Source organism: Polypterus senegalus, chromosome 6, assembly GCF_016835505.1.
Source record: "Polypterus senegalus isolate Bchr_013 chromosome 6, ASM1683550v1, whole genome shotgun sequence".
Lineage (NCBI taxonomy): Eukaryota > Metazoa > Chordata > Cladistia > Polypteriformes > Polypteridae > Polypterus > Polypterus senegalus.
The window spans coordinates 113,109,531-113,123,550 of record NC_053159.1 but is presented as its reverse complement, the minus strand read 5'-3'; the positions used below and the strand labels follow the sequence as shown (position 1 = coordinate 113,123,550).

The following is a 14,020-nucleotide window of genomic DNA, read 5'->3' as shown; positions in this document are numbered from 1 at the left end:
TCCAATTGAGATGCTATGGCATGACCTTAAAAAGGCAGTTCATGCTAGAAAACCCTCAAATAAAGCTGAATTACAACAATTCTGCAAAGATGTGTGGGCCAAAATTCATCCAGAGCGCTGTAAAAGACTCATTGCAAGTTATCGCAAATGCTTGATTGCAGTTATTGCTGCTAAGGGTGGCCCAAGCAGTTATTAGGTTCAGGGGGCAATTAATTTTTCACACAGGGCCATGTAGGTTTGGATTTTTTCTCCCTAAATAATAAAAACCATCATTTAAAAACTGCATTTTGTGTTTACTTGTGTTATATTTGACTAATGGTTAAATGTGTTTGATGATCAGAAACATTTTGTGTGACAAACATGCAAAAGAATAAGAAATCAGGAAGGGGGCAAATAGTTTTTCACACCACTGTATATACTGTATATAGCAAAATCCCCATGATGCGCAGCGACGAAGTGCTGCTTTTAAATTTTTATTAAGAAGAAAAGAAAACCTTTTTAAACTGAGGAAAAATATACCAATAACTATCTGTTAAGGATCTCTTTGTATACCACGTTGTCAGTTCAGCACTCCGGTTGTAATATGACCAAGCTGTGCACTGAGATTACACGTATAGCTGTCCAGGAGAAAAGCAATGTTTCCTCAAATCAATGGCAACCTTTTGTAGGGTCTGTCCCTGAGACTTATTAATTGTCATCGCGAAGCAGAGCCTTACTGGAAATTTGAGGCATTTGAATTGAAATGGGAGATCAGAGGGTATAATGGTGATGCGAGGAATACATTCAGAGTGTGGCGCTCTGCTGTTTTTTTGTGTAGCTGCCTTCACACAGCTTCTCCACTGCTTTATAAACGAACGCCATATAAGGCTGTCGTTTCTCCTTGCTTCGCGGTTCTGTACTGTTTTATTGTTCGTTTATTACGATTGTTATAGTTATTGTGCAGCTATTTGAGACTTACTTTACTGTTCAGGTACCCATTTCCTTTACTTAATCTGCGGCTTGTATGCTATTTTTTGTTCATTTGTGACGATTATAGATATTTATTGATTCCCTTCTTTAGCTGACTGCCTGCTCATATAAGGCGCTCCGCTGGTTTTTTGTGAAGCAGGCTTTACACATCTTCTCCGCTGTTTTATAAACGAACGACATATAAGGTCATCCTTTTTCCTTGTTTCGCCAAGGAAGCTGCCTTTTTATTTAACCCACGGGTTCTCCGCTGTTTTATTGTTTATTACGATTGTTACCGTTCTCTTTATATACCACGTTGTCAGTTCAGCACTCCGGTTGTAATATGACGAAGCTGCACAAGCTCACTCTTGAGAATGCAATGTATAGTTGTCCAGAAGAAAAGAAATCTTGCCTGAAATCAAAGACAACCTTTTTTAGGGTCTGTCCCTGAGACTTATTACTTGTCATCACGAAGCAGAGCCTTACTGGAAATTGGAGGCATTTGAATTGAAATGGGAGATCAGATGGTATAACAGGGATGCGAGGAATACATTGAGTGTGGAGAAACTCTAGAGACAGCGTGTGTATTAACTTGTGGATTTTTCTGTGAGTATTTGGTGGCAGCATGATGAAGTTGCTTCCGCAAGACCGCGTTAGCTGTGGAGCTCAGCTCGGAGCATATTCTTTTCCTACCTTGTCAACTGTGTAATGCATTTTTTGAACAGGTTTGATGCATGGAAGTGATCACTCGTACTGCGTTCAGTAAGTTCACGTGCAGTCGCTGCACTTATAAATAAGCTTGTATGCGTTTTTTCTTCAGTGCTCTTTGGAGCTCTTCCTTGTTTTCTACATACTGCGTTCACAGTCAGTTCACATGATTACGTGGGAGGCATGATGATGTGAGATGCAACTCCGCCCCCCATGGCCATCGAGCTGTATTCCGTACTGACCCCTACTCTCTCTTCTGTTTCTTTTTCCGGTTTCTTTGTGGTGGCGGCCTGCGCCACCACCACCTACTCAAAGCATCATGATGCTCCAACAATGATGGACTGAAAGCCAGAAGTCTACGTGACCATCATCATCAGGTCCTTCCATGAAAATATGATGATTTATGTTAGGTAGAATGCCCAGAGGGGACTGGGCGGTCTCTTGGTCTGGAACCCCTACAGATTTTATTTTTTTCTCCAGCTTTTGGAGTTTTTTTTGTTTTTTCTGTCCACCCTGGCCATCGGACCTTACTCTTATTCTATGTTAATTAATGTTGACTTATGTTTATTTTTTATTGTGTCTTCTATTTTTCTATTCATTTTGTAAAGCACTTTGAGCTACATTTTTTTGTATGAATATGTGCTATATAAATAAATGTTGATTGATTGATTGATTGATTACAGTATATGGATAAAAATAGGTTCCAGTTATGACCATTACGCGTAGAATTTTGAAATGAAACCTGCCCAACTTTTGTAAGTAAGCTGTAAGGAATGAGCCTGCCAAATTTCATCCTTCTATCTACACGGGAAGTTGGAGAATTAGTGATGAGTGAGTGAGTGAGTCAGTCAGTCAGTCAGTGAGTGAGGGCTTTGCCTTTTATTAGTACAGATTACGCTGTGCATTCAATGGTATAGTTAACTATATTTGTGCTTAAAAACTTAAAAAAATATATATTTACATACAGTTCATACGGTCTGGAACGGATTATTTGTATTTACATACAATCCTATGGGGGAAATTACTTCGGTTCACGACCAAATCGGGTTACAACCAGAGTTTTGGAACGAATTATGGTCGTGAACCGAGGTTCCACTGTATTACAGTCAGACAAAATTACAGGCATTTTACGGAAATACAAACCAGTATTAATGAGAGAGAAAATTAAAGGCACACAATACAGTGACGCATATTACAGCCACATACAAGGTCCCTTGCTATTTAATATAGACTGTTCCTACTAATGTTTATGCACTACTGTTCTTGCGCCCGTTATTATAACGGGGTTAATGTCTAGTCTACTTATCATACCGTACTACATAGTTTGGTCTTGATCAGCTGCTAGTATGGTACTCTCTCAGGCACAATTCAACTGACCCAATGAATCCATTCACATGTATATACCTCCATAGTGGGTTGTGGTAATGGAAGTGGGACCTGCTACAACCCTGTATTATTATACACATAACGTATCTCCATAAATTGAATTAAAAATATAAAATGTATACATACACTTTCAGTGTTTTGACAACATAAAATCTAAGAAAAGAAAATACAAAAAAAAAAAAAAAAAAACAAGAAAAACCTTCCAGAGAAATTTATGGTTTTGCCCTACCACCAGTTTTATTTTTTGCAACTTTTCAGGACTGGTTTCAATGAACAACTCTTGAGAACACTGTCCAACACAAATGAATAAATAAACAAGGACTACAAAGGTCAATAAATGCCCTTTAACATTAAGATCTCTTTCTTACCTCGGATGTTGTGCATGACTTTGGCGTGCTCTGAGGGATGAACTCAGAATCTGGAGTAACATGCTTCGATTCTGATTGAGGTCTGCTAGGTGTGGGATCCTGCCCCGATTCTGCACTGATTCCAGCAGATTCTTTTTGCTGAATGCACAGTTCTTCTGAAATTGTGTTAATGTCATTTTTTATATCCTTTGTCAGTGAAGCAGAGCCAGAATTTGTTTCCACATCTAGAAATGATTGAAAATGTTAAAATCAGAACTCAATGGTTGACTTGAGTATGTTCAAAATACATGATGTACCTGTTTTCTCACAACAGTGACTTCTTTGTGTTGTCTGTTTGTTTATGCGTGAGGGGAAGTCAGCATGGATTGCACTGTTTACCTAATAAACTATATTTTTATTTATTCTACGAATTTGAAAAAACAAAGAACTTGAAATTGACAGAAGCTCAGATTCTTACTGTAGCTGATATACAAAACCTAAGTTAAACAAGTATTTGTCTTAAGAATTCATAAGCCTTTGAGATTACGTTTCTCATCTGGAAGATCCACTCCATTGCAAAGAGTCATCTTAGAGTGGATGGTTAACTCAGTTGAGGCTGTTGTTTCAGGGTTAGCTGTCAAGACGTCAATCTTCCCAGTTTGTAGCCGGAATCTCTCCAACTCGTGGGAAAGAAGCCCAAACTGCTCACTTTGACTGCGACACTTTTCCTCCAGTTCCCGCACCTTTGCCTGGTAAGAAAAAGAAACTATCACCACTCATGTAACAATGGTTCTGATCCTGAAACAAGCTATACAAACTTTCTATTAAAGATATTTTGAGTTGAGCTGAAACAGTGGTATGCTAAATTATACACTTTATTTTGGCCTTTATTAAGTTAAACAAGGAAATTGTGCAGTATTGCGGGCAGCAGCAACTGTGACCTTGTTAACAAAGACTACTGATATTATTTTATGCTGTAAATAGAGATATGAATACAAAATTCATACTTCAAGCAGGGACTTCAGTGATGTTTGGGATTAAGACAAGAGCAAAATTTGTACAGTTTTCACAGTGTGCTGGTGGAGCATGTTTTAAATATTTCATGGAAGTGGGTACATTTGGCAGATATCCTAAATATCCTGTCATCAAAAATATGCTTTTTAAAAATAAAAATCAAAACACAATGAATGTATCATTAATTCAAAAAAGCAGTTACATGCAAAGTAAGTGATTAACACTGCACAACAAAGTTTTTGCTTCTTGAACATTGTTGGGTGTTTCTTATAGATTTTTGGGTGCTGATCACGAATATCACATCAAAATTTACCCATCATGTACTGTTTCAGTTTTGTCATGATTTTTTCTTATATTTGTATCCAAACATTTTTGCTCTCGTAACTGACTCATCAACAACGGTTTGTGCAGCCTGGGCATGTCCAGTCATGGAATCAGGCCAGGTTAGAAGCTGTTCTGAGGAACTTGACATCCTGGGCAGGTCTGAAAGAGCTTGACGCTGTCTCAGCATACTATAAAACACCGATCCTGCTCATTTGGTTTATATAGATAGTCAGTGTGTGTGTATAGTATCAGTATAGTAAAGTATATTATCTGTAGCAATATAACAGTAAGTAAGCTTGATGCTATAGACGTTTTGGTGTTGGGCGATATGGTTTGTCAATGTCGTAACAGTCGAGATACATTCTGCTATATCTGTGGCAAATATACACTTGCGCCAAAGAGACATTGGATGACTGCTCTTGTGAAGAAAGCTTATCATCTGTGTTTTGGCTGCAAAATTGATGATCAAGACAAGGAATGGGCGCCTCACATTTGCTGTGCGACATGTGCTGTCCGTCTGAGAGCCTGGCTCAGAGGCACTCGAAAGACAATGTCATTTGCTGTTCTGATGATATTGTGAGAACAGAAAGACCAGGTGATAGACTGTTACTTCTGTTTGACTAATGTGTCTGGTTCACAACCCGGAAGAGTGGCGTCTCTTCATTGATTTGTCAATGTTAAGCCTGAAAAGCTGTTCTGCTACACAATGGCAACGTTTATTCTTCAGTACCTGTTGGCTATGCAGCACACATGAAAGAAACGTATGAGAATATGGAACTGTTGCTGAAGCACTTCCAGTACAGCAGGTACAACTGGAATATCTGTGGAGATCTTAAAGTCGTTGCTCTGTTACTAGGACTGCAACTCGGCTATACAAAGTACTGTACTGTTGTTTCATCTGTGAATAGGACAGCCGTGCCAAAGAGTCGCACTATTCTTGACAGAACTGGCCACTCTGTAAAAAGTTAGTTCCAGGACAGAAAAATGTGGCACATGAATCGCTTGTCGTCCCGGCAAAGATATTTTTGCCTCCTCTTCACATAAAACTGTGACTCATGAAGAATTTCATGAAAGCACTGAACAAGGAAGGTGAAGGTTTTCGTTATTTAGGAAAGATGTTCCCAAGAATAACTGACGCCAAGATCAAAGAGGGCATTTTTGTTGGACCCCAGATCAGATATGTTATAAGTGACAAGCGGTTTGAAGATCTGTGAGTTGGGCCGGAAAAATTGCCTGGAAAGCCTTCAAAAACATTGTTGACAATTTTCTGGGCAATTACAGAGCCCCAAACTACATTCAGCTGGTAGACAAACTTCTCAAAGCATATAAGACAATGAAGTGCAACATGTCACTCAAGATTAATTTCCTCCACTCACACTTGGACTTCTTCCCCGCAAATCTCTGTGCTGTCAGTGACAAACATGGTGAAAGGTTTCACCAGGACATTACTACGATGGAGAAACGATATCAGGGCAACTGGAATCTGTCAATGCTTGCTGACTACTGTTGGACACTGCAACGTGATGCACCAGACATTGAATACAAAAGAAAATCAGGAGTAAAACACTTTTAATTCTGTTGAATTTAATAGCTTATGCAAAACATAAACGTGACTAAATATGTTATTGTCAGTAAACATATAAATGTATATTTCTCAGAGTTCCTACGTGATGCAGTAAAACCAAAGCTATATTTAAAAAAAATTGTTGTGCAGTGATATTGCTCTTAATATGACCTTGATCAATACCTTTAATCTGTTTAATGCGGTGCCATATTTGGCAGTAATAATAACAAAATTTTAGATCTTCATGTTTGTTTATTTATTTGCAAGTTTAAAAATTAAAATAGCTAACATGACAATCTTTATTCCTGATCAATGAGTATTTACCAAGATGGTCGGTCCTGTAGGCAATATACGGGACTACCATGAGTCAGCTATGATGAAGCTATAGAGCTTACCTGGCCTTGTCCAAAACAAACCTCATCAGACAAAAACACATTGAATACTGAATAAGCACTATAACTGAGCATGTCTGGGGTCTTAATACCTGTCACAAATGGTAAGTTGAACGTTAAAGATAAGATCTGTCAACAGACAGACTTAAAAATTTAAATCATATTGAAATACTGTGAATATTCCAATTAAGGTTCAAAGAATGCTGCCTTTAGAGATTGTGCTTGTAATGGAAAAACCCCTGCAATTGACCATCAGCCTCCTTCTGATTCCTGGTGGTTTCTAATGTTAGTGGAAAAACAGCACAAGCCTGTTCTGCAATTAAATGGGTTAATTTAATAGAAAATACATTTATAACTTGTAATAAACATACTAAGGATAGTAAAATTACTTTACATTAATGTTTACTCTTTACAACAAATAAAAATCAACAAAGCATTTTTGGGCTCTTTTTTGAATGGTTAAAAAAATCTGTCTCATAAATGAACTAGGGCTCATCTTAAACATGTGAAATTGCTGTGGAAACTGCGAATATAATGCAAAAACACTTGTGTAATCAAAGTAATGGATTGACGGCACACTTCCTTGAAGAAAATCCTTTTGAAATAATCCAGAATATCTACAACAGGAACTACTGCTACATCTACAGGGGCTAAGGGTAGAGTAAGAAGTGGTGTTTGTTTCTGGTACCTGCATGCAGTCCAGTGTAGTCTGTTAGCAGCAAGAATAAAGCAAAAAAGTGGTAAAATAAAAACTGGCATGCAGATAATCCAAAGCAGAAAAGGTTAATGGATTAGAAATAAGAACAGTGGAGATAAATATTTTCAAAGCTTTAAAGGTCATGTTGCATCACAGAAATGCTCTTTTTCTTTTAAAATAAAAAAGTAAACTACAAAGAAATGTATATAAAACTGTACGTAAACAGAAGCTCATATATAATAAAATGTTGACCGAAAATTCTGTAGGCCATGTAGCATATGTTATATGTATAGTTTATTTGCTCGGTTTAAACATACTGCTCTGTAAGTATATGTTCACTAAATAATTTATAAATATGAAAAATCTTACAGATTACTTTTATATTCAATCAATAATGTGTAAATTCATGCTGTAGTAAAATACATTTTCTCACTTCCCTACAATGTGCAGTATATTTACTATTTGAGTAATAATCATAAAAAAAACAAACATTTCACCATCAAAAGTTACATTTACTTATAATTGCTAAGGTAAACATTTTTTGAGATGAATTATTACATTTACACTAAAATATTTAATGTATATGTACTGTATGAACTCCATATAATAAACATGCTATACTATAATCAGATAATTGAAGGGCAGTATTTGCTTAATTCTGTATTTGTATTTAATTTATATTGTGAATACATTTATGTTTCTGCTCTACCTGAATATAATGTTTACTGTTTGGAAATTTATTAGGAAACGGTTAGAAACTTGAAGAATTTATATACGTTTTATAAATATACAGTAGATTATTTTTTAATAACCACAGGTATTTGTAAGTATGCTGAAAAAGGAAAAGGGAAAAATACATACCATAATAGCTGTACTGAAAATAAGTAACCTATGTTTCATGGAAATCAGCATGCAGAATAGAAGTCCCATATGAACAAGATTCTAAAACCAGAGCAAAAGAATAACTGTCCTAAACATCGCAACAACAACTAAGTTATTTAATACTGGTTAAATTCCTCATAGTTGGTTACACATGGGCCATTTTATGGAGTTATACAGGTGCAAAATAAAGTACAATTGTCTATAGAGGATGTGGAGCAGGCTGCTGTTTGCAACCATGAATGCTGCACATGTCACAAAGGCATTCCCAACAGATGGCATCTATTTGTGGTAGTGCGCCGTCCTGTTGGAAACATACCAGGTAAGCCTACCATAAAAGGTTATATGAAGGATTACAAGATCTCCACTTTCGATCTAATTAGTAAGAGAGATGACTAGCTATCATGATCTATGCTGTCCCAGGTCATGACACAAACTTTTCTGTTTGTGTTTTCATTTGAACATACTGGCCAGATTGTACTACTGACTGTGTCCCCTCTATTGTGTTACTATTAGTGCTTATTGTTAACAATTGAGAAGTAAGACTTATTTAGAAAGATAATCCAATAATAGTCTACCGCAATCCAGACTGCTTACATTTGCCACAAGTTCAGAAGCAGTTGGTGATCATTAGGAGTCAATGGAAGATGTTGTTATGAACCACCAGAACTTGAATCTGTTGTTGATTCTTGGCCTGAAGTAATGTCAGCAATCCATTGATGGCACCATGTCTCTACAGATGGTGCAAAGTAAGGCATTGGGCACTCTTCCAGGAAGAGTGGAGGCTAGTATGCCTGCAAAGGGGGGCACCAACTCCATATTAATATCCATGGTTTTGGAATGGTATGTCCAACAAGCTCATATTCTGGTCATATAGTGTATCTTTTGTCACAATGTATAAAAGTAATCTGTAAGGACAGACAGGCAAATGAAGGAAAAAGAAAAAGAGCATTTCAGATGCAAAACCTTTGTAATATGTTATGCAGTTCAAACAAAACAAAAGTCTGTATACCATTTCCCTCTGCAACACTAGCTGGATCAAGTCCTATAATAAAATACATTTTAATGCATTAACTTAACTGTAAACAGAACATTGAACAAAAATTAGCAAATGCTAACTGTTGAAATCATCAACAGTCAGTTCACTTATTAATTAAATAATGATGACAAAGAATACATTAAACAAAAGAAACAGAACAACAACATACTTTATGGAGTCAATGCATGAAGTAATGAAAGAAAATACCTTGCTCCCCTAAGGGATTTGGGCAAACAACATACAGCAGGCCCTGTTACTCATGAAGGTTATCATGCCAACCTGTACGTGGCTTGCATTTTTAATGGAGGATAACAGGCTTATCATAAATAATACATTCAAACACTTACAGCAATATTTTAAAAGTTGAAGCAATGGGCTGCCAACTTGCAGAGATAGAATTTACACTTTAACATTGCTAAAGTGTGCAGCATTTTGCCTGTATCAGGCAGACAATTGACAGCTGTGTTCCAGAATATTCATTTACATATAAACTATAAAAATAGTTTTAATGTAGCTTTCAGTTACTATAGCTATGTATTGTGGCTTTCAAGAACAGATTCACAAAAAGGCATCCACAACCTTTTTTATATTGTATATAATAAGTCCAGAAGCAGCAAATAAAATGAAATAACTATCCATTTTCAAAATAAAAGCTAAAAAGGTATTATTTTCACAAATCGTTTATGGCATTTTGGTGTACAATGCAAGGTTTGTAGCTGGCTACATTAATACGATATGTACTTAAAGTTACCTTCTGGTTTAAAGCACCTCATTGAACTTGAAACAGAAAAGAGAGGTCAAAGGGACAATAAATTATATTGTTCCTTTTGATGTGAGTCACCATAAATGTGTGATATATTCAGTGAAGGTTAGCCTTCAAGACACGGTTTGTTGTGTGTTTCTCTAACCGCTCAAGAAGAAAACAAATTTCAGAGTTTGTAATAAATTTCTTATAGTGAATGGTAAGGAGCTACTGGGGCAAACATTTTGTCATCCCATGCACAGCTGCTCATTGCCACATGGCTGCTATGGCTATGATAGGCTCTGAGACAGTAGTTCATTATAAATATGTGCCCAGAGATGAATTAACATCCTAATTGCTTATCTGCAATATGTAAATGTAGTTATTGTTTATTAAAGCTCTATTTTGATTTAATTACATTAAAATATTTGTTTTGAATCAAATCAGAAATACTTTTTAGATAAAAACGAGTAGTGCAATCAAAGTCACCAGTAATGAATTCAATGATACTATTTAAGAGCCCAATGAAATAAACTATCCTAAACAGCACTTTCTTATTGCTTCAAACTGAAGTAGACCCTTGTGTAAAGTTCATCAAACGCTTGAAACCTTGACATTTTATTAATTTCCTTAAAAACAGGGTAATTACCATAATTTTATCACCAATGGGGCTTGCATATTTAGGTCAGAAGACCATTTCAATTAATTTGTATTTCTTTATTATGATAGTCAATAATTATTTATTATTGATCAAATACATTGCATGTAACACTGGGCAAAAACCAACAGATCTCAAACGATACTTACATGCCAAAAATGAAATACTGACTTTCATTGTATAGATACATGTTCCCTAAATCTGGGTTGGGGCCTTACCAGGTTTATTCTAAACTCTGTGCAACAAAAAATTTAAAAACTCATTCATCTAAATGAATTCTAGTGATATGAAAGTTAATATGAAAAACTTAAAAAAAAATAACATGACATGAAAAAATAACTGACAGAAGAGTCTGAGACTGTCATTATGCTTTGTGTAGCTTTCATTAAATTTAGCTTTTGGAATTTACACATTTATGACAGAATGTGCTATAAAAAGTATGGTATATGTAAAGACATAATTAGTTTGTCTTATGAACTACAGGTAAATGTGCTCCAGTGTGGTCATATGTGTAATAAGTACTCATAGTTCATGCTATTGTCATTATATACACCTCAGAAGCTGCCACATATCTAGCAATTACCATTCTTTGAATAGTTTTACAAAAAAGATCTATAAAAACGATAAACTCACAACTCATCTCACACCAGTGATGAAAACCGCACACTGGATGTACACACAGATGTAACAGGGTAATTACCATAATTTTATCACAAATGGGGCTTGCAGGGCTTAATGAATTGCCGCTTTCTGAAAGTAACTGATTTTGGAAGGCTAAAATGAGATAAATCAGCTGTGTTATCTTAACAACAAAACAATAATAAGAATCGGAAAGAAACTTCTGGGTCTTGTAGTTGAAACTGAAACCTAGATAACTGAATCTGAATGAGGTATTGGGAGAACTTATCTATCACATGTATCAGCAACACAATAATTTAAGTATCTGGATTTGATCATCCAAGAAAACAATGTCGCCTCTACAACCGAAGTGCATAGTAAAATTTGCCAAGCAACAGCTTAATTCGCTTCCTTAAAGTGGTGCCTATGGAAAAAGACAAACGTCTCTATCAAGCCCAAAATCTGCCTTTACTGGTCATTGATCCTGGCGATCCTTCTATATGGATTTGAAACATGGACTATGCTCAAGTCTGAGCAGAATGAACTTGAGGCCTTCCAAATACGTTGCCTAAGTCAGATCATGGGCATCACTCTTCGAGATCAACTTTGAAACAAAATTATAATGAAGAGGTGCAATAGTCAATAGGTGGCTACGTTGGTCTGGACACATCTTCTGAACGGACCAGAACCAGGTCCATACAAATTGCTTTAGCGAAAAAAACACAGAATTGGAAGGTGTAAAGAGTGGCACAAAAAAAGCCTTGGAAAAAACAAATCCAGGAGGATTTGAGCAACCATTGATTAAGCCACCAGGATGCCAAAGCCACTATCATCATTAGTGAAATTCGAACCCTTGCGTCACCCACAGCAGTGCATGGTCTATTCAGGAAATACTGCCCAGTCACCAGCTAAGGAAAAAAAAAAGAAGATGATGACAAATCTCTGCGAAGTGCTTGGAGTGAATGGCCTTTTCTCATTTCAAACTTATAATGTTCTTGTTTTCTAATAGTAAACAGAAAAAACATGATACTTTCACAGTGACAAAAATGTGACTTTATTACGTGTCAGTATGCAAAGACATGTCTGATTGTGACTTCCACTTTAGTAATCTGTGGTTAAAGGATTAAAAAGCACACTCACCTTGAGTAACTGCACAACACCCTCATGTTCTTTCTTAGCCTCTGCCTGGGCCTTGAGACAAAAAAAGAGGAGACATCCTAAAAATAATCTGATATACACTAGTATTCAAAGGCTGCAGGATCAATATTTTTGAAAACAGTGGGGCAGGACATTGATAACTCAAGATTATTTTTTAGGCCCAGTTTACAGTGAGACATAGTACGAATGAGTGATGAGTCCAAGATTGGCACTGCACAGTGTGCTTAACTCCCTAACCTCAGCTCAGTGGACTGATCAGATATTTAGAATGAACAATCATCTATGCCACTCCTACAATGATCAGTCCTGTGAAACTAACAATCACAATTTGCAGAAGGAAGTTAGAGATTCAAAACAGAAACACAAGACATGACAGCTGTGACCACATTTGAAGATGCCATTGCATAAGATCCTCACGATGAGTGATTATGAAGATGTCACAGTTTAAAGTGAATACTCTGTTACACTGTATACAATTACATATTTAGGTCAGAAGACCATTTCAATTAATTTGTATTTCTTTATTATGATAGTCAATAATTATTTATTATGGATCAAATACATTGCATGTAACACTGGACAAAAACTGACAGATCTCAAACGATACTTACATGCCAAAAATGAAATACTGACTTTCATTGTATAGATACATGTTCCCTAAATCTGGGTCAGGGCCTTACCAGGTTTATTCTAAACTCTGTGCAACTCAAAAATAAAAACTCTTTCATCTAAATGAATTCTAGTGATATGAAAGTTAATATGAAAAACTTAAAAAAAAATAACGTGACATGAAAAAATAACTGATAGAAGAGTCTGAGACTGTCATTATGCTTTGTGTAACTTTCATTAAATTTAGCTTTTGGAATTTACACATTTATGACAGAATGTGCTATAAAAAGTATGGTACATGTAAAGACATAATTAGTTTGTCTTATGAACTACAGGTAAATGTGCTCCAGTGTGGTCATATGTGTAATAAGTACTCATAGTTCATGCTATTGTCATTATATACACTTCAGGAGCTACCACATATCTAGCAATTACCATTCTTTGAATAGTTTTACAAAAAAGATCTATAAAAACGATAAACTCACAACTCATCTCACACCAGTGATGAAAACCGCACACTGGATGTACACACAGATGTAAATAACACCCAGTTAACTGACGAGCTACTGACTCCCTTTTCACTTGCATCCCATTGCTTATTACTTGTTAATTACCAAAGGAAAGATAAAAAATGAAAATTCTTAACAAACAAGGAACATTAAAATGAAGAAAAATTTATGGAAGTGAATAGATTATTTTACAGTAAAGGCCATGGTAGCAATACATATCCTTCACAATCTCAAAGAGATGTAGCAGGCTAACTCTTCATCATTTCTGAAACTAACAGACAATGCGCTTGTGTGAACTTTTAGACTACACAAGAATTTAATTTATTTAACAACAATGAATGATGTTTAACTAAAACTCCCCAGCCATTGTTTCCCTCCATGATCTAGACTAGGCACAGCTGTCTCCTAATAACCAAATGAACCCCAAA

At 36.0% G+C, this 14,020-nt stretch overlaps 1 protein-coding gene across 5 annotated transcripts in view; it reads right to left on the bottom strand.

The window, feature by feature from the left end:
- The window catches only part of LOC120531412 (RIMS-binding protein 2-like), a 374,849-nt gene that overhangs the window by 63,597 nt on the left and 297,232 nt on the right, over positions 1 to 14,020 (bottom strand). For 2 of the 5 annotated variants that reach the window (XM_039756810.1, XM_039756808.1), the window contains 4 exons: positions 12,457 to 12,507; positions 9,272 to 9,304; positions 3,937 to 4,138; positions 3,411 to 3,634 (listed from right to left, as the gene is read on the bottom strand). In XM_039756810.1, coding sequence (XP_039612744.1) covers positions 3,411 to 3,634; positions 3,937 to 4,138; positions 9,272 to 9,304; positions 12,457 to 12,507 — 510 coding nt within the window. Of the gene's footprint in view, positions 1 to 3,410; positions 3,635 to 3,936; positions 4,139 to 7,371; positions 7,393 to 9,271; positions 9,305 to 12,456; positions 12,508 to 14,020 lie in introns of all 5 variants that reach the window. The other 3 variants (XM_039756807.1, XM_039756811.1, XM_039756806.1) reach the window with 2 other exon arrangements.